Below are 21148 nucleotides of genomic sequence, written 5' to 3'. Positions count from 1 at the left end.
ATGCAGGCCACGGAAGCCATCCCCTGGTCTAGGCCTCGGTGCCCCTTCAAAAGTTTCCCATTAACTTTAAGATTTTCCAATGGAAGTGTTCTTTGCAAAATGGAAATGGCCTTGCCCTTTTAAAGATGAAGTTCCAGTCCTGGTTAATACCCCTTAACTATAGCGTCATCAGTCCCAACATCACCCTTCAAATGAAGGCCTACCATTGGCTGAGAGTTGTGTTGTGCTTGTAAGCGCTGACACATAATTTCCATTGTTTGACCTTAGTAATGACCATTGTTTGACCTTAGTAATGACAGCCAATCCAAGGGTCAATAGGTCCTTGCTCTCAATAAAGAAATGTCCAACTGTTTTTTAAGGGCCAAAAATCATATCTGAAAGCTCAAATAAACCATCCACCGTAAGTCAATCCAGAAAAAACTTGACGTCATGCGACTTAAAGTGTTCAATAAATTTTATTCATTTCCTTTAATTAATCACTTTAAATGGTAACAGTTTACCACTTTGCAAGAGCGCAAACACTGTTGAAATCCTTGGTTTGGACATGACAAGGTGAATTCGGCGTCATAATTGACTTGTATGATTAGTAGTAGTGTATAATACATCAATTATGAAATGGCAGCAGTCACTTGACTGGACCATGACAGCACCTTTATTCCTCGTCGAAACCCATTACAAATAAAAAAAATCCTTTGGGTAATGACCATTACAGTTATCAATTGGTAAATTATTGAATACAATACACCATTTATTTTACATTTAACCTCAAGATAAGGTGTAACGACGGAAAATGCCTTCGATTTATCTTAATTTTGAGGTCGAACAAAGACAAACTTATTAGAGCATGTTTGAAACTGTGACCTCTAAATTAACATGCCGTCGCTCTACCAACTGAGCCATCCAGACAGTATCTTGGCAGTCTCCCTATTTTGTCAATACTTTTGTTCCGGAGGGTGTCATTTCACTTTTTTTATATGCAATTTATCTTTAAGTTGTCATGATAACATGTACAAAGTGTACTATTTTTAACAAGTTTGTTTTGTCATTTATTTCGATTCAATCCCATGTCTGAGTAAAAGGTAATGGACACTTTTTGGTAATTACTCAAAATAGTTATGACCATAAAACCATACTTGGTAACGAGTAATGGGAGAGGTTGATAGTATAAAACATTGTGAGAAACGGCTCCCTCTGATGTGACATAGTTTTCGAGAAAGAACAAATTTTCCATGATTTTGATTTCAAGACCTCAGGTAGATTTTGAGGTCTCGAAATCAAGCATATGAAAGCACACAACTTCTTGTGACAAGGGTGTTTTTTCTTTCATGGTTATCTCGCAACTTCGATGACCAATTGAGCTCAAATTTTCACAGGTTTGTTATTCTATGCATACATGTATGTTGAAATACACCAAGTGAGAAGACTGGTTTTTACAACTACATGTACATGTACCAATAGTGTTTATTGGACAGGTTTGTATTGTCGTTTATTTCAATTCAAACCCAAGCCTGACTTAAATTATATTCAAGCATGTACACTAAGCACCCCATCCCATCAATCTTTTGAAAGCGTGACATTGAAATATAACCCTTAATATTTGATATCCAGTCATGTTTGCCATCCAATAAGTGTAATATTGTTGCCAAGCAACAACAGGGAGACATTCACTTTCGTCAGAACGTGACTGTGCGATCTTTGAAGAAATTTTTTAAGGTTTGATTTTTATGTTAGATAATTGCTAGGATGGATTCATGGTCTCAGCTCTCAATGATTCTGGTTGACACGGTCAGATCTCCTTGAAATGACACGTTTTGAAGTCGCTCTTGACTCTCAGTCATCTCTCGTCCGAGCTTACGTATTTTAAATAGGTACGGTTGGACAAGACATGGTTTCGTGTATGCTAGCCATCTCATGAATATATGAACTTGTTCATTAGAATCATAGCAGGGAATCACAAAAATTATTATTTTGTTTTCTTGTTGCCTAAATTAGTTTTATTTTGATCTATCAGTTGACTTGTTCTTTAAGATCAGCTGCAATTTTGAAAGTAGCAAAGTATTTGTCGTTGTCGTTGTGACCCTTTTGATGGAGTTTCACCCCTGCCTGTCGAAAACTGACCGATAAGCTTTGGTCAGAGACGTGCCCGGTAGCTCCTCAATTTCATCATTCCAGGTGACTTTCTGTCTGCCACGTAAGTAACTTCCTTCAACAATGATCTTCTCCAGATAATCTCCTTTCTCCTGCTCTTCTTGAGACATGGCCAATATATAATAACAGTTTCTATATGCAGCGCATATCACGGGAAAATCAACGGTTGTACAAAGTAAACAGATCCATGTTTTCACCCAGAATTGTTCTGATGTTTCAGCCTGTTAGTGTTAAGATTTGTTATTTTATGCATAAATGTTGGGATACACCAAGTTAGTGGTCTTTGGCAATTACCAAAGGTGTCCAGTGCCTTTACATTACATAACATGTATGTTTCTTTGAAAACAGAGGCAATTACCACCATTCCCTGATTTAAACAGGGCAATACCTCGTAATCAGCCAAACAACAGTCCTGACATTTATTTCTTTGATAATTAGCACCGTTGGGAAAACTTGTTGACGCTGAGTCACTTCAGGCTTGCAATTCTTTCTTAATAGGGCAAGGTAGTTTTTATCAGATATTCTTTTATACTTTGTTGTATTATTTTATTACTTTTTTACTGCCAAATTTCAGAATTTATTCAAATTCATTAATCATCAATTTCACACATTTCCCTCCATTCCACGCAAAACTAGGTTTCTTTTTACCAATTAATACATGTACATTCGATTTTGTTTTTCGTGCAGACACGACTTCGTTTCTTGTCTCATTTAGATTCATTTCAGTCACTCTATTTTATTTGTAGGCATTCAAAACAACACTCTGACTATTCTTTATTTGAACCCAACCAAACTCCTCAGATACATTCCCACTACTTGATCCCTTTTTGAACAATTCTGCTGAATTACTCCCAGCAAAATGCTACGAGCCAGCAAGTGGCTCGATCGCTGTATCGACCAAGGCACTACAAATCACTCTGACTGTGTTGGAAGTAGATTGTAACCATTGTTAACCAGTTAAACGGTTAACCAGTTAAACATCCAAACCCCACTCCTCTAGTCCCACTACTTGATTCTTGTTTGAACAATTCCTCTGAACTATTCCAAGCATAACGCTACAAGCTAGTGGCTCAATCGCTGTATCCACCAAGGCACAACATGTAATAAGTCACTCTGACTGTAAATAGGGCGACAAGACTGATTGCTTCAATTTTCAAATGAAAATCATTTCAGGAGATAAAAGTTTCTTTTGTTATAATGATAGATAGAGGTGCCAAATGTCGTTACTTCCTCGGAAGGTGACATTTTTTTTAATGAAATGTTTAAGGAATGGTTCATTAGTTTCCACAAAAGCCCTTTCATCAACTTCTGTCGTCTGAAAGAAATACATCATACAGCTAGTCAAAAGGGTTGTCAGGCGTAAGATTATTTTAGCTTTTGTAGCGTGTCATGGCTGAGCGGTGTATTGAGCAGTAGGTCCTGCCTGTGTACTTGGATTCGTACATTTAGTGCACTTAAAAGAACCCAGGACACTTATCATGGAAGAGTAGGGGTTAACCCCAGTGTTTCTGGTTCACATAGCAAACACCCTTATTTAAAAGGTTTCCTCAAACTTGTGGGCTACAGTGATTAAGTTCACTTACGAGGCATCCTTAGTTTCAAATACCAGAAATATAACAATAATATTACTCGCAACAAGACATCACTTTAATTTCTTCCTCATTTATTTGTGAACGAATGGTTTAACGAAAGGTTTTTGAAAATTGCTCATCTCAAAAACACCCAGGTACAAGTAACATCACATATTAACGTACAAATTATGTACAAATGTACTATCAAGTTTTTAGACATAGGATACTCATAATAATTCAAAATAATTGGTCTTGTGATTTCTTGGTCATACGAGTATAAATAGATTACAGATCTCTTTATGATTAGATTAGATTTATGATTAGATTTGCCCATCAACTCTGGGTGATTTACTAGAATCTGTCCCCATTCTAATAAAATCCGTCCCCACTTAGTAACTCAAAACCATAGGACTCTGATCATGCTTGCATTGCATTGCCTGATTCCATGTAAAGTATAATCAGTTTACTCAATGCAGTCCTAGGTCCAACAGAATCAAACTATTCAAACAAAAAGTACAGTATCCAATTTCGCGGAAACTACCGCTGAATTCTGCGCTTACGGAACGCTGTATTATGTGTAATACTCTATGGTACAGAAGCGCAGAATTCCTTGGTAAGCAGAGCCGTGAAATTTGGCACAGTTATGATAGGTTACAGGGCTTGAGTTTGACATTGGTCCACAAACCTGAGGCCGTTGGTTTTAGTGTTGGGCCAGTTAAACCCACTTTCTATGGAGTTAGACCGTATTGAAAATGATGTCACCGTTTAAATATCTGCCCTACAACATGACGTCTGTTAGCGTTTGCGTGTATGTGCGTGCATGTGCCGTAGAAATCAAACCGGAAGTGCTGCGTGCTTCATTGATGTACGCATTTCAACGCGCATATGGTTTGCCCTACAAGATGGCGACTTTCATAGCAAAAAAAACGTTATTCAATACAGTCTACAGTAATCACTCATAAGGACAAGTGTTATTTATTATTTTTCGGTGCTTGTTCAAATAGTAACAAAAAGTTAAATGCAGGAAGTTTTTTTTTCTCATTTTGACTTCTGGTCCAGTACACATTTTGAGCTACACGTACAAGCTCTTGTTGATTTTACGCGAAAAATTTGAGCCTCGTTAATCTGTGTTTCCGTACAGCTTAGAGGGTGTAGTTTCATATCAAGTATACATCCTAATTGTAGTAAAGAATGTATTAAATATCATACAGATGTGTCAACAAAGATTACATCAGACTTAATTGTGTCAAACCAAGACCACATATTACTGTCACCTCAAACTTCCATTAAAGGCACTGGACACTATTGGTAATTACTCAACCAAAATTAACATGTAGCATACCAACTTACTTGCAACTTCGATGACCAATTGAGCCCAAATTTTCACAGATTTGTAACTTTATGCATATGTTTGTAAACACAAAGTGAGAATACTGGTCTTTGACAATAACTAAAGGTGTCCAGTGCCTTTAAGACTTTTACTTTTTTTTTTTAGAAATGTTGGTCTCAAAGCTCCAGAAGGCAGGAATGTGAAGGCTAAATATATGGCATTATTAACAAACATTGTAGGACCAGATGGAAATATTGTCGATTTACAAGAGAATAAATCTAGTTGCACTCCTGGAGTCTACTTTTGTATGGTACAAAGAAATTAATATCTCTACATGCATTTGTCTCTGTCTCGTTGTAGAAATAACCCTTAATCTCAATCAGAAGCAGAATTGGTGTTCAATCTGAAATGGGAAATGTTTCCCTGCTGATTTGGGGATATTTTTCCTGATTTAAGGAATTTTTTTCCTGGTTGGAAGATTTTCTCTGATTGCGTTTTTTTTTTCCGGATTTTTCCTTATCTGAGGATTTCCCTGAATTGAGAATTCTTCCAGAATTAAAGGATTTTTTTCTGATCGTTGGGTTTTTTCTGATCTGAGGGTTTTCCCTGAATTGAGAATTTTTCAAGAATTAATTGTTTTTTTCAGACTTGATGATTTTTCCTGGTTAGAAGATTTGTCCTGATTTGAGGATATTCCCTGATTTGAGAATTTTTCTGATATGAGGATTTTCTCTGATTGGAAGATTTCTCCTGATTTGAGCATTTTCTATTTGAGGATGTTCCTGATTTGATGATTTTTCCTGATTTCAGGATGTTAGGCACTGAGGGTTAAGGTACTCTTCCACTACCAGGGCTCAATATTTACACTGGACCCTAGGCTCAAGGTCGATGATTTGAGCATGGGGTCTGTAAACACATGACTGGACAAGTCCAGCAGTCTTGTTTTTTTGACTTGCAATCTGATAAATTTGATTCTATTGACTATTGAAGAAAACTTTACATGTAATACCCAAAGTACAAATAAGATAAACCTGGAGTACTTGTCCAAATTTAAACATTTGAAATGATAAACTCTAGGTTTGTTTTCTAATTTCCACTCTGGTCTTGTAGATCCAACAACCTCATTGAGCAACCTCATTGAGCAACCTCATTGAGCAACCTCATTGAGCAACCTCATTGAGCAACCTCATTGAGCAACCTCATTGAGCAACCTCATTGAGCAACCTCATTGAGCAACCTCATTGAGCAACCTCATTGAGCAACCTCATTGAACAACCTCATTGAGCAACCTCATTGAGCAACCTCATTGAGCAACCTCATTGAGCAACCTCATTGAGCAACCTCATTGAGCAACCTCATTGAGCAACCTCATTGAGCAACCTCATTGAGCAACCTCATTGAGCAACCTTATTGAGCAACCTCATTGAGCAACCTCATTGAGCAACACACATTCACACAAAAATGCGTCCTAGTGGAGCATTATTTTGTTCTTTCTTTAAAGGCAGCGGACACTATTGGTAGTTACTCAAAATAATTATTAGCATAAAACCTTTCTTGGTGATGAGTAACGGGGAGAGGTTGATGGTATAAAACATTGTGAGAAACGGCTCCCGCTGAAGTGCCATAGTTTTTGAGAAAGAAGTAATTTTCCACGAATTTGATTTCAAGACCTCAGATTTAGAATTTGAGGTCTCGAAATCAACCATCTAAACGCACACAGCTTCGTGTGACAAGGGTGTTTTTTTCTTTCGTTATTATCTCGCAACCTCGATGACCGATTGAGTTCAAATTTTCACAGGTTAGTTATTTTATGCATATGTTGAGATACACCAACTGTGAAGGCTAGTCTTTGACAATTACCAATAGTGTCCACTGCCTTTAATCCTTTGTCAATTAACAGTTACCCATAGACTTTGTACAAAATTTCCATTGGAGCCCTTTTTCCCATTTTTGTTTTGTACTTGTTCTCCATAATAGGTACCGAAAATGAGGTCTGGTAAATTTGGTCTGGCATATCCTGAGTGAGGTCTGGTAAATTTTTACCCCAATTTAAATCCTGCTTACAAACATCTCCCCTAACCCCAGGCACTGAAGGAGAAGTTATGTTTTGTTTAATCAGTAAATAAATTGCACTCCCATCTGGAATACCCAGGTACAAAATATCGTCAACACAACACTTTTCGTGAAAATAATAATTAAAACATTTTGTAACAGTTTCTTATAACACACACTTCACATTTTGTTTATTACATACTGTAATTTTAATAATTTGCTCTTGATAAAAAGTTTATGAAATTAGCCTCGTTGCCATGGGCAGCGCGCCATATTAATGCCTCTTGTCAATAACCCCTGGAAGGGAAGTGCTGAAAAACAATGCGGATTTGGCTAACCAAAAGTGATGCACATTCGATAACACTTTTGAGCGAACATGTCAAAAAGCAAGTAATTAGATGCAATCCATTTCAAATGAATCATGTTTTTACACGGTCACCCTAAACTTAAAACAGCATAGGCATATAACAAGATCAAAGAAGAATGAGAGTGGACCAGTTGCTTCTTGCTTCTTCTTGGGAGAAAGAGTCTGTGACCATCGTGAATGTGTGCGTAGAATGAATCAACCACGAGCATCATTAGAATATCTAATAAACAGTATTTGGATATTTCAATGTCACATTTCCAGGGGTTATGATAAAGCGTGGTGAGGTTCTACACCACTGGGAATGAGGTTGAAATGCTACACACACGTCCCATTGCACATTTAGACACCATTGTTATACACCATTGTTAGTTTGTTTGATCTCAATAATTGTACTTGCTCTGTTGAGTTTCTGATGACGATGCTTCTTCTTAATGAGCCATCGACACGTGATAAGCTTCCAGAAAGTCCTTTGAAACGTCTTATTGAAGATTGTGTAGATGAACGGGTTGACCATACTCGAGGCCCACCCCAACCATTCAAAGATGGAGAAGTAAGTCGGGTCAATATCACACGAGCTACACATGGCGGAAAAGAAGTTGGTTATGAAGAACGGAGTCCATCCGATTAGAAACACCACAAAGACAAGACCGAGGACCTTACTAGCTCGTCGCTCGGTGTTGATCTTTGCCCGATAGCCTTTACCTGACATCCCAGACGTTGACCGTCGCATCTCGAGTCCTGGCCTCTCCAAGTTGCTGGGAGAGCGTAGAATCCTGGGACTGCCGTCAAGAGTCAATGTATCAGCCTTAAGATTCAACATTCTGTTGTTCATCATATTGAGTTGCAACTCTTCATTCACTATCTTTTCATATATATCAGACGTGCATGAGTCAGTTGCATTGTTGCCATTGGTATCCGTGCATTGTTGGTAACATATCACAGCCTTGGAGAAAATGGACGAGCGATGAGGGCTCGTATCTCCCCGCGACGGATCCGAAGGATTCCTACTCATGTTACTTGAACCGAACGCTCGGGCCTTTTTGTTCAGAATGTACGCTGTTCTCCCGTACGAGACAATCACAATAACGAGCGGGATAAAGAACGCGATAATCGATCCATAAATCGCGAAGAGCCGATTGGTCATGATGCAAATCTCCAGGTTTAAGACCTCAGACGTTGACACGAACCCGAGAACAAAGATGGGGCTGCATAGCGCGATACTGATCAACCAAACGATGATAATCTTTCCCGGCGTTTGGAAGCGTGATCGATATTGCGTTGTGAAGGGGTTACAGATGGCAAGGTATCGATCCAATGAGATGGTGCAGATGTGCATTATAGATGAGGTGCAACATAAGACGTCTAGAGATACCCAGATGTTACACATCGTTGGTCCCAAAAGCCACACCCCTATGAGGAGAAAGATAAAAGTCAAGTTTAAATTTTATAGCATTCCAGTCAGTCTACAGGATGGTATATATTTTGTGTTATAACACCCCTTAAAAGGATTCTGCCTTTTGATTGTTTTTTTTGTTCCGTTGTTTGTTTTGGTGTTTTGTTTTTCCTGTTTAAGGGAACTCAGCAAACTCCCACAAGGGGATATAAATGCCAAGCTGGCAACAGCCAATCTCTCTCGTACAAACATTGGTTTAACGTCTATGATTATGAATGAGTTGCACAAATCAAGAACGACAACATTGCACGACAACACTTATTCTAATCATTGTGATATCAGCTGTTAGCTTGGAAGGATTGATGATGATTAACATTTATTTCATCGTTGTCCATTCATCTTACACTACATAGATCAACATTACATTCAGTTACACAATAACATGTTTATGATAAAGTAGGCTATTACAATGTATACGCAATATAAATAATAGATTAATAACAATTTTATATGTAATAAGCGGTAAGACAACAATTAGGTTCAGGTGAAGCCGTGGCTTTTGTTCCTTAACCTATGGACAGACGAACACAAAAATACCAGCACCAGCACATATTGTGCAGACAATTCAAACCCACAACCTTAAGATTGCAAGTCAAGCAGTCTAACCACTGGACTACGGTTGAGAAGCGAGTCACATGATCAGCATCTAGTAATACGAGGGAGGGAGGAGGATATTTTGTTTAAGTACTTATTTGTTACTCACCAAATAAATACTTGACTAAACCTATCGGCATCACCAACAGTGCCACCATGAGGTCAGCAATGGCCATGGAGAACAGGAAGTAGTTCGTCGCGCTGTGAAGCGCCCTCTCTGTCATAATAGCGAGACATACCAAGAGGTTCCCGACCACGGAAACAAAGATCACCAATAACAGGAACAGGAAAATCCAGTTTTGGTTCGGGACTTGGATGTCCGCTATCAATACACCCTCAGTAGTTGTGGCTGCTGTGTCATAGGGAAGCGAAGCATTGCTGACGGATGGGTTCAAACTAAATGGCTCTAAGCTGGTCATGGTGGAGTTAACAACCTCGAGTGACCCCTGTTAGAAAGAGAACAAAATATTTGTAAAACTTATTTTTTATATTTTTATGTCTAGTTGTGAAGGCAAGGATTCTCAGAAAAGTGAACTTAATCACTATACTTGTCCTAATGGATGAATACAGGGAAGACAGTTTCAGTTGACATGGGAGGAAAACCCCAGAGAATTATTCCAGAGGAAAACCCACGCAGTCTGGTGGGACTGACAACCCAATCCACATAGTGCCCCCGGTGGGATTTGAACCTGGGTCCCAGATGTTGAAGGCAAGGAAAGATACCACTAAGCTTAAAACGTCAACCTGACCACCCTCAAAAAGGTCATTAAAGATTACATCATTTAAACCAGCCAACCAAAAGTTGTCTATCAGAGTCTGTCATTGGCCAATTAGATGTGTTGTAGCATGGAGTTAGTAAAGCTTCTTGGTAGATAATCCCATGATGCCATTAAAAAATTTGCTGAACATTTCTTGGAGTCAACTAGCTGGATTTGTGAATACCAAGTAAATTGTAAATAAAGGCAGTGGACATTATTGGTAATTACTCAAAATAATGATTAGCATAAAACCTTACTTGGTGACGAGTAATGGGGAGAGGTTGATAGTATAAAACATTGTGAGATACGATTCCCTCTGAAGTGTCTTTAACAAACAGTTCAAAGTTGGGGATTTTTATTTATTTAAAATCTTAATTGCTGACCATAGCTGCAAACTGCAGTTCTTAGACCACAGTCTCAATATCCTTGGAATGAAGGTCCATTTAGTCCATTAGAGTTTTCCAGTCCAAAGTCAATTTGACTGTTCAAAGTTTAAAAAAAAAAAAAAACTGAGCTGCTGACCGTTGCTTACACTCTGCCAATCTCGGACCACAGTCCAAATAATCTGTCCCGTGAAGAAGGGTTCATTTATTCCATTAGATATTTCCAGGTTTTATACGTCTCCAAAGTCACAGATCCTCAGATAAAAACAAACACTGCTCTTGACAGAGCAGGTGAAGTGATATTGAGAAATTGACGAATTGCCCAAAACAAATGTCTTTCTTGTTGACCTACCTCTATAGAATCGCCCTTAGATGTTTGATGAAGAAATCTCTGTTGAAAGACGCTCCAAATTTATATAGTTGCACCATGGGTAGAATTTTCTGTTAAAATGACAAGTTTCCTGGTCGTAAATACTCTTTAGGAGATCATGGTTCCCATCGGGATATAAGTATATTATAAACCCCACTTAGGATAGCTTAGTTATCAGTGAGCTGTACCGAAGACCTTGATATTAATGCAGGTCTCAATATATCTGCCAGACAGAAATCTCTGTCTTTCACAACCAGCCATCCACGACCAGCCCAAGATAAATATATTTATGAACATTCCAGGATAAACATATGCTGGTAGTTTGTTCCTTCTGAAGTGTTTGCCCTCTACATCAGAGTACCTTGCTGTACCTATAAATCTGTCCACATTTACACTCTCATGTCATGGTCATCCACATCTGTAGCTAAAGAACACGATCACTGAAGCTTGACAAAATTTCTAGAGTTTAAGATGAATCTGTCCACATTTACACTCTGATGCTCTCCACATCAGCAGCTCAAAAACAAATGGTGAAACATGGAACACCTAACTATAATTGGACATAAATTCGTCCACATTTAGACTCTCGGACTGTCGCCTCTTGCTGCTCTGTACAGCTATGTCTATAGCTGAAATACTGCATCGTGGAATCCCCTCTAGTCTCGGACATGAATATCTCAACCATTTGACCTCTCGTCGTCTTCTCTCTCCCTTCCCTTTCTCTCCCCTTCTGGTCCATGTGTCTGTTTGTCTCTGAAAAACCAGGTGCACTACCAACCCTTTCAGTAGTACATGTAGCTGTGTCAATTTGAGGTTCGGATTAGCATTCCCCCAGCCCTTCAATCAAGGCTACTCCCATAAAAGTCAGCTTGTCAACTATCAGCCTCCGATCTCCCCACTCAGCTTACCCCCCTTGTTTGTCCTTGGATTTTACCTGCTTATTATCTCCCTAATAGCTTCCATTCAGGACTTATAATTGAGTTGGACATCCAGATGTAGGGTTTATCTTCCAATTGGTTGTGAATCAGTTACGTAATTTTTAGAGTAAAGAATCCTAGGATCCACTTAATATTTGATTAAAATCGTACCTCATCATAATCATCATAACAACAAATAAGATACAATGGGGGGTTATCAGGGTGGTTATCAACAACCTTTTCAGGTTTGTCAAATCATCAAGGCACCTTTGTTTACAAGAGCAACCTTGTCCTTCATCCATTCTGTACATTGTAGGGTCTTTCTGGCAGGCAAGTCCCTGTACTGGGCTCAATCTAATAATCATAAAGCTGCTTATATGCAGGAAATCTTTTACTTAGCATGATTCCAGTCATATAATGTACAGGTGACTTTGTATTTTGGCTGGTAACCGTATTCTGGTAAGCATAATTAGTTTATGCTAAGCTATTTTTGTGCTTAAGCAGCTCTGAAATTGGTCAATAACTTCAATAATTTCTGTCAAAATTTGTTAACATAATTTCAAGAGTTAACCAAATTATCAGCTGGAAATTTTTTAGGTGTGCCCCCTTTCATCATGTAAAAAATGTAAACAAAAATCAGACGTGCAATCTGTATAAAATAAAAGAATTAATGCTTCTTTGATTGAGCTGTGTACAAATCGGGGCTGCTGGAAATCCAGCCTCTATCTCACGTGTAAACATGTGGTGTCACATGTTATAAGGCCTACAGAAATATATTTCTATTGGAACAACTGTAAATATGTACAGTCATTGTATTAAATATTTGAAGTGGATTGTAAGGTGCATGTACTCTCATGAAAGATGTCTTGTCTCAACACAAGAACCTGTTAATGCCTAATAGAGTGTGTCAGCTGTTTCAATATTCCGCAGCGCTATATCGGACAATGCCCAACAATCCCTTATGTAGGCATTACCTTAAAGTAGGGTGATGGATTGATTTTTTGTCAACGTATTCCTGATTTAAAGAGGAATTTATCAAGAAAGCTACAACGAACATCACATGTGAACAGATTCAGCTGAGTACAGTGTCTACTTGTTGAGAAAACAGAGGGGGAAAAAATTGTTTCAGTATTTACACAAGAATGTCACGTCCCACTGCATTTAGGGAGGTGATCAATCGCATCTCAGATTGCAGCATTTGCAAACAGACACCAACCCTCAGAAATATCATAAACTAATTCATGCATGAATCATTTCTAAGATTCAACTGCTGGGGCGATATCCTTTCTCAAAATAGTTTATACGATCAACAGCTGCAGTGCTTCTCACCAAGTACCTTTTTATGGTCGTTAAGTTTTGGAGTATTTACCAATCTTTAAGTCATTCTTCTTTTCTCAACCAGTAACTCGTCCGCAAATACGTTGATATTCAGTGATGATTAAGTGGACTTATGTCAAGCCAAGTGTCACTTATTCAAATAAGTTGTTAATTTATAACAATCAATCCTTTTAGATCATCAACATGTTGTTGCTGTATATTTTAGTATTCAGATGTTCGCTGGATCAATATTGACAAATTAATTAGGCCATTTGTACATGTTTAATTCATAAATTGTAAGGAAATCTTACAGGAACTCTGCACGGGATTGGTAGAGTTGACAAAATAGTGCAGACAGTGTCCATGTTTTGTGTGATTAACCAAATACATACTCTGTATGTACATAAAATAACAACACCTAAAACTTATAGTACTCCAGGAAACATTGATTTCATAGTTCAGGGGTCGATTTCACAAAACTCATCCTAACTTAGGACTAGTCCTAGCAATGCTAAGAGATAGGACTGGTCTTAAGTAACTCATCCTAACTTAGGACTAGTCCTATCTCTTAGCATTGCCTAGGACTGGTCCTAAGTTAGGATGAGTTATTTAAGACAAGTCCTATCTCTTAGCATTGCCGAGGACTGGTCCTAAGTTAGGAAGAGTTTTGTGAAATCGACCACTGGTCTTGATTTTTGTACTTGAAGGGGCGCAGCAATTTGCCTCTGGTAAGGGGCACTTCAACGAGGACAAATTAAACAGCCAAAATACAGGGCACTGTACATTTGCAAAGACAATAAGGATTTTGTTTTAATCAAGTAGTACACCACAAAGGTTTGGGGTTGAACTTTGGATGTTATTTTTCTCATGTTTTTGTATCCACAGAAGATTTTTTGTTATTATTATTATTTTTTTTTTTAATAAGTTACAAGTTTAATTTTTGTTTTATAGTCATGAGTCTCACTTCAATGCCTTTGCAGTTTTGTTTGCACTCACATTTTCTCATACACCCTAAACTAACTATTTCGTATTGCAAATTTGTCACGTTCGATGGTGTTTTAATTTAACAACTTTCCAGTTCGCTAAGGGATTGTTTGTTATGCTTGATGTAATATCTATAGATCAATATTTACAGAGTAACTAATCAAGGACAAAGTGAATTAAAAGCATATGGTCGTTGCTTTATCACAATACCAGTCCATTCAAGGCATTGCAACAAGCTTGTTTAGTTTTTGTTTTGTTTTCTATTAGAGAAAATTAAAGTTGAATTTCAGCGAATCGCAAACACAGATCAAAGAATGCCTTGGTAGAATAAGCCGTCATCGGTTCGTTCTGAAACCCAACTATTTTTCCAGAAGAGATTAAACAAAGATTTATTTTAATAGTTGTGAGAAATATTTAGAAAATTATTGGTGCAGGAAGTACTTCTTGTATTTTCAATCCAATGTTTTTGTTTGGGAATGGTAAAAGCAGATTTGCCAATACGACAAAAAAACCCAGTTGATCGTTGTGATATTGGTCAGTCAGGTTGACGTAGTGGTATCTTTCCTTGCCTACCACCTCTCGAGTCCCGGTTCAAATCCCACTGGGGGCACGATGTGGGTAAGGTTTTCAGTCCCTGCCTAATTGTGTGGGTTTTCCCTGGAAAAATTCTCGTGGGGTTTCCCTCCCACATCTAAAACTTAACTTCCTCCCTTGTCATCTCTTCACAGGGTTTTTGCTAGCGCAATTATTGAGTGCACTTTTCTGAGAGTCCTTGGCTGCACAATCAACGTAAACAAGTGAAATGAAACTATTTCTGCTGGTATTATATTTCCAGACATGTCAACAAATACAAATTACCAGTACCAGATTACAAATTATAATTAGTAATAAAAGAAGATTTTCCAAAATGGATTATGGGTCGAACCTTGAAAGATTTTTGTAATATTATTTGCTTACGATCTTGCTTACAATTTGAGCTCTATTTATCATATTATGAGGCAGATCACTTTTCAATTATTTATCTTGCGTGATTATAAAGGTAAAAATATGATTAAGAATAAGAAAGGTGTGTATGATTTATCATGATCTGTCATTTTAATCTTCCCATCAAGGGAACTTGGCAAAATCCCTCAAGGGGATAAAAATAATCAAAATAAATATTAAATATTTGTTGAAACTCCTGGTGCAAAAACAAGAACTCTGCAATATTCAGAAAGACAACCAGAGTTCAAAAGTTATGGTTTCTGAAATAGATATGTTTTGAGATGTGATATAAACACCAAACTGGCAAACTTATCTCTCATACAAACATTGGGTTAACATCTATTATTATGAATTGCACAAATCAAGAAATTGTGATTCAGTAACTAGATGGCAATACTTAGTCTAGTCTCTGTGAAATAAGCAGTTAGCTTGGTAGGATTCAAATCCACAACCTTGTTATTGAAAGTGCTGCAGTTTAGATCATGCACTACATTCATAACAATTTACTAATCAGCCTCTAGTGGACAAATAACACAACAATTTACAGCAACTTATGAACCACAAGGGAGTCTGACTGGGTTAATTTGAAAACAATTTGGGGTAGCCAAAACAGATTTTACTGGGGCAAAGAAATATCGACTAGTAATAACTGAAGTCATTTTTAGTTAGATGGCAAGTGAGGAAGAAATCAATCTTAATTTGATTTCTTCGAGAGAGGATGCTTCTAGATTGATAATGAAAACAACCCCAAAAATGTCTCCTTTGGTGAAACAAATGTATCGTGTTATGTTTAAGAGAAAAGCTTTCCTCATAAAAAACAGTGGCTGAGAATAATACATGCAAGGTAGGGCACATCATGATTGGATTCTTCATATAGTGTACTAACCCTCATTAGCCTAAACCTACCTCCCTGAGTGACACAACGCAAACTGTTTATGTAGCATTAGATTACTGTCATACGATGTTCGAAAAAGTCGGCACAAAATAGTTTTATGTCAATGGAGGTACAACATCCTTTGCCCTGACCGTCAATTCTGTGCATCGAAATCACAGGAAGTTTCATTACTGTTGTCAACCTCTTGATCATGCAAAAAATATTTTTGTCAATGGAATTCCAAAAACCAAAGGTATACTTTGCCTTCAAGGCATATACGTAGACCATCAATTCTGTGCATCCAAATCACAGGAAGTTTCATACTTTTGTCAACATCTGAAAATGCCACACTAAGTTTCCACAACATTTTCAAGACGCAAACAACCCCCCAAGCATGAATTTTTTCTCAGATTTGTTTATGGTTGATGTCCGTTCATGAATACTGTGGCCAGAGATGTGGTTGGTACCTGCCGACACTTTGTTAAACATGGATGGATTCACTGTTCTTGTAAAATTTCGGTGCTGGTTTTTGGCTGTTTTCTTAGCAAGTAGACATTGTATTTAGCTGAAAGCTTTGTTGTATCTTTCTTTATAATGTTCTTTATAATGTTCCACACAAATGAGCATTTTGTTGATAAAAACCAATGTGTGACCCTACCTTAAAGACAGCAAAAAAGTAAGATTGTTTTTGTAGAATGTCATTCTCACTCACAAAACTGTATTCTTCTGTATAACTTTGTCTATAAATGAGCACTTTGTTGACAAAGAAATACAATCTACAACCCTACCTTGAAGATTGTACTCATGACACTAGCCCCAAAAGTAAGATTGTTTGCTAGAATGAAGTTCTTACTCACCAACTCTCGTGCAAAATCCCTGGATTGTGGATGTAGAAATCTCACCCTGCCGACAGTCATCATCGTAAACCACAACCCTCGAGTTAATGGCTCTTTGTTAAGTCACCTTTGTTAATTAAGCGACTGTGATTGGCACCTGATGCCTCTTAAGAGTTCCTCTCCGCTCAATGAGGACCTGTTAAGACTGATTATCTAGTAGTTGCATTGCGTTCACCCTTATTATTGGCTGAAGGTGAGTTTCATTGATTGTAAAATCAAGATTTCTCACAGTTGACTTCGTTATTTTTTTTTCTATCCCGTAATAGAATAATTGTGATAACTGTTTCATCAGTAGAAGATTAGAATCAGGAAAAAGACTCAAGAGTGTTAAAGATTTCCTCCTATCTCCGCTCAACAATGACCAGATTCCTCTAAACGCATCCACATCTCCCTAAGTTTACTAGTACACAACTCGATACGGGATTTGACATTTCACACTCCATGACGTTCCATCCGGCCTTAATGGCGATAGTATATACGACCAGGTATCCGTGGTTACTGATGAGGCATCTGTGTTATTGCTCCCTCGTTGACAGGTAGACTACAACTGACAACTAAAGTGAAAAGACTCTTGGTATAAACCACGGTGGAGGTAATAGGTTTGACCATAGCAGCATATTTAAACCATGTGTAGAGAGGATGTATACATGCTCTGCTGGGCATTCTCTCCATTGGCATATGGGCGGACACGGACAGAGAAAAAAAAACATTGATTGAAACGACAAGTGACCACTGTCGAGCAGACGTCATTACAGATTTGTTTACTAGTGGCTGAGGTCACTGCAGCCTCTACAAGACCTATGGCCAGTGAATTGTTTATCTAATGTCTGACCATGTCTCATTGTTTGCATCCACTGTTGTCTTTTGTTTCCAGACTTCTGTGGAAAAAGTTGGTCTCCATGACACTTTGTGAAATGAAATACATCTTCCTTGAGTATTAAGTGTTTGGTTGTCTGGGGTTTTAGTTTCGTAACAGGAAATGGTTAGTGCGTCATTTGTAAGAGGGAATTACTCTGTAAAGTCCGATGTCCGAGTTCGTAAGAATTGTCATAAATACGGAGTAAAACTTCATTTATGGATCATTGTGTTTAGAAAGAAACTTCTGACTAATTACTGTGAAACCAAACGCTTCTCCAGCCAGAGCATTCCCAAACGGACACCAACCCTCAGAGATCTGTGAAACGATTCATGCATGAACCGCTTTTTAGATTCAAATGTTTTATTGACTACCACCATCTTTATGACAAGAAAGTTTTTGAATAGAAATTACAAATTTTTGGGGGGGTCTTTACCAAATGATGGCCCAACTTTTAAGAGGAATAAACGTTTACAGGTGGAATGGCATTTATAAATTTATGTAAATTTATTCAGTTAGTTGGTTTCCAATTATCTCAAATTTACATAATTGTTATATTCACATAAAAAAAATCAAGGTCTTTTTGAAAATGGCTTTTTTCAAAGCTTATCTGGGTATATCAATTAACTCAAAAATCTATTGACCAGCAAATTTATAAGCCCATAAGACAAATTGTGAGTAGGTGGGCTAAACGAACTAAATGAAAATCAAATTCAGTTTACAGTTAAAACAAATCATAAATTTTAAAGGGTAAAACACCCAGCAGTCTCTTCTATGTCGTCTGTTATGCAGATATTAGCCAACCTTCATCCCTAAAGGGGAGATGGCAAGCATTTGCTCAAATACAAAACTGCATGCTTAGAACTCGGGGAAAAGCCATTTCAAACTCCTCATTGGTAGAAACTGAGCTAAAAGATCTGCTATAAGTGAGGCATTACTTCATTCTTCAGTGTATAATTTGTCTGTCAATATTTAAAAATCAAAAGTTGGGGTGGGTGGCTTGCTTGGTCAAACCAAATTAGAAAAAAGGGTTAAACATTGACTATATCTGAATAGGCCCTTATTATTGACTGATTGTTTACATTTGTTTTTAGCATTCTAAGGATTCAACAAAATTTCCACGTTCGATTTCCTGACCCCCCCCCCCCCCCAGGTAGTAGTTAACAAGCAGGACATTTCTATTCAAAGATATGTAGTCTCTCAAACTCCAAAATCCACTCCGCGGCAGTAGAATAAATAGCAAGACAAGTTCTCAAAGAACAAATTTACACAGCAAAGTAGATACTGTATATAATACTCACAGTGTTACCACAAACTGACATTTTAAACAAGAAATTTCTGATGAGTGCTTTTGAATTATTCAGACATCTTGATAGTTCTGATTGTTGGGAAGTTCAGTCACCCTCTACTGCGTGGTTTTGATTGATACATACGTTTGGTTATTGGAACCTACTGTTCAATCAGATCTAGTTGTAGATACAACTAACCTGTGAAAATGTTACTTTAAATGGTGGTACATGCAAAGTACACATACCCTTTTGGGCACATTAGCAACGTAGCGTTGGATTGCTTTCTAGACATAGAATGTTGACGGTGACTTGTTTCTTCAGTTACAGTGTAATGTAATGCCCAGGACTCCTGTAATCTACGTCTTTCAAGAAGATTTGATGACAGTGTGAACACATGGTTACAATATTAAACAGTCCCCCCCCCCCTCTGCTCCTTTTATGAGCGGTCTCATTGATCAGAAATTCATCTCAACCTTCAACTAGGCCAAGGTGTTTTGCGTTTACAACTTAATGGAGAAATAAAAACATTACACAGTTTGGAGAAATTGATGGTTTGTTTAGCAGCTGTTGAACAAACTTTTACCGAAAAAGTCAAGTTTGGATAAACTGGAGGAGGAAATAACAAAGTGTGTTGGGAATTTTGATATCAAGGACTAACTACCTAATATCAAGGAAATAGATTCATTGACGCCTGAAATTAAGAAGATTAAACTTAACTTGTCCAAATGTGGAGTAGTTCTCGGTTAAAACTTCAAAATCAAATGGTCTTTTTTAAAGGTAGATATCATGATATCATTCAGCTTATAGGGTTTTGAGACTTATTGAACATGTGATCAACACAATCATTTCATTACATTTCCAACCTATACTCCATGTCTCAACCCTTGTGATTTTATGTCTCAACCATTGTGGTTTACATCTTGACCCTTGTGATTTTACACATCTGCCCTTGTGATTTTACATCTCGACCCTTGTGATTTTACATCTTGACCCTTGTGATTTTACATCTTGACCCTTGTGATTGTACATCTTGACCCTTGTGAAGTTTAACCAAGTTTATCCGGAAACGCTAAGAGAGAAAAACAAATCTAGACGGAGAGAGCAGCCTGAGTGTTAGATTAAAATGGCCCTGGCGTTTTTCCTCGGACTCGTCGCGGTATCCGCAACATCTCTGTCCAGTGGAATAACAACCAAGGCTTTTACGAGAAGAATCAATTTGTACTGCAGTGTCACTTCTGTTTAGTCCTTGTAATGATTAACAAGATCATTGTGCCTCCAAATAAAACAAATAAAACCTCTTCACGGACTCCAAGAGAGAGAGAAAAAGAAACATTACTGGATTGACGTCAGAAGGTCTGCCTTTAAATAGCCATCCAGAGATTGCAGATATTAAATGCAGTTTAAGCACAGTTGGCTCTCTGTCCCTTTACTTTAAAGGCACTGGACACTTTTGGTAATTACTCAAAATAGTTATTAGCATAAAAAAATACTTGGTAACAAGCAATGGAGAGCTGTGGATAGTATAAAACATTGTGAGAAACGGATCCCTTTAGAAAGAGGTAATTTCTCGATTAAATATTTGAACCTGATGAAGGCCTGAAGCCATTTTTTTGGCATCTAAAAGCACACAAATTTGTGCAACAAGGGTGTTTTGCCTTCATTATTTTCTTGCAACTTTGATGACCAATTGAGCCCAAACTTTCAAAGATTTGTTATGTTACGCATATTTTGGTATACACCACAGGAGAATACTGGTCTTTGACAAATGAAAAACATGTCCATTGCCTTTGATGTGAACAATTTAACATGGCCATTTTCTGGATTAAATGTAGCGTTCACACTATACCTTTCATGGCTAAAACTTCTCCAGATTAACAGACCCTAAACTGGATTAATACGGGTAAAATTTAACCCTGCCCAGGTCTAGGGTATGTCCCACCAATCTCGGTGTTATTATGAAACTGGGTTAACTTTTCTCTGGGTTAGATATTGAAGTGTAAAACTG

The 21148-nt window shown here is 37.7% G+C and overlaps 1 protein-coding gene across 1 annotated transcript; it reads right to left on the bottom strand.

Moving 5' to 3' along the window:
- Positions 1–6960: 6960 nt before the first annotated feature.
- On the bottom strand, positions 6961–17019 carry LOC117298757 (5-hydroxytryptamine receptor 2C-like). The gene is made up of 3 exons (XM_033782075.1): positions 16891–17019; positions 9625–9961; positions 6961–8878 (listed from the first exon to the last, which is right to left on the bottom strand). The coding sequence occupies exons 1-3, from the start codon at positions 17017–17019 to the stop codon at positions 7821–7823; spliced, it is 1524 nt and encodes a 507-aa protein (XP_033637966.1). The 3' UTR covers positions 6961–7820.
- Between the last annotated feature and the right edge of the window lie 4129 nt (positions 17020–21148).

The sequence above is a fragment of the Asterias rubens genome, chromosome 13 (genome assembly GCF_902459465.1).
Source record: "Asterias rubens chromosome 13, eAstRub1.3, whole genome shotgun sequence".
Classification (NCBI taxonomy): domain Eukaryota; kingdom Metazoa; phylum Echinodermata; class Asteroidea; order Forcipulatida; family Asteriidae; genus Asterias; species Asterias rubens.
This window is presented reverse-complemented; position numbering and strand designations above follow the sequence as displayed.

Coding starts and splice junctions, on each gene's coding strand:
- LOC117298757 (XM_033782075.1), bottom strand. CDS start 17,019: ATGACTGTCGGCAGGGTGAGATTTCTACATCCACAATCCAGGGATTTT. Junction 9,962..16,890: donor TCATGAGTACAATCTTCAAG/GTAGGGTTGTAG, acceptor TCTTTCTAACAG/GGGTCACTCGAGGTTGTTAA. Junction 8,879..9,624: donor TTTAGTCAAGTATTTATTTG/GTGAGTAACAAA, acceptor TTCTCCTCATAG/GGGTGTGGCTTTTGGGACCA.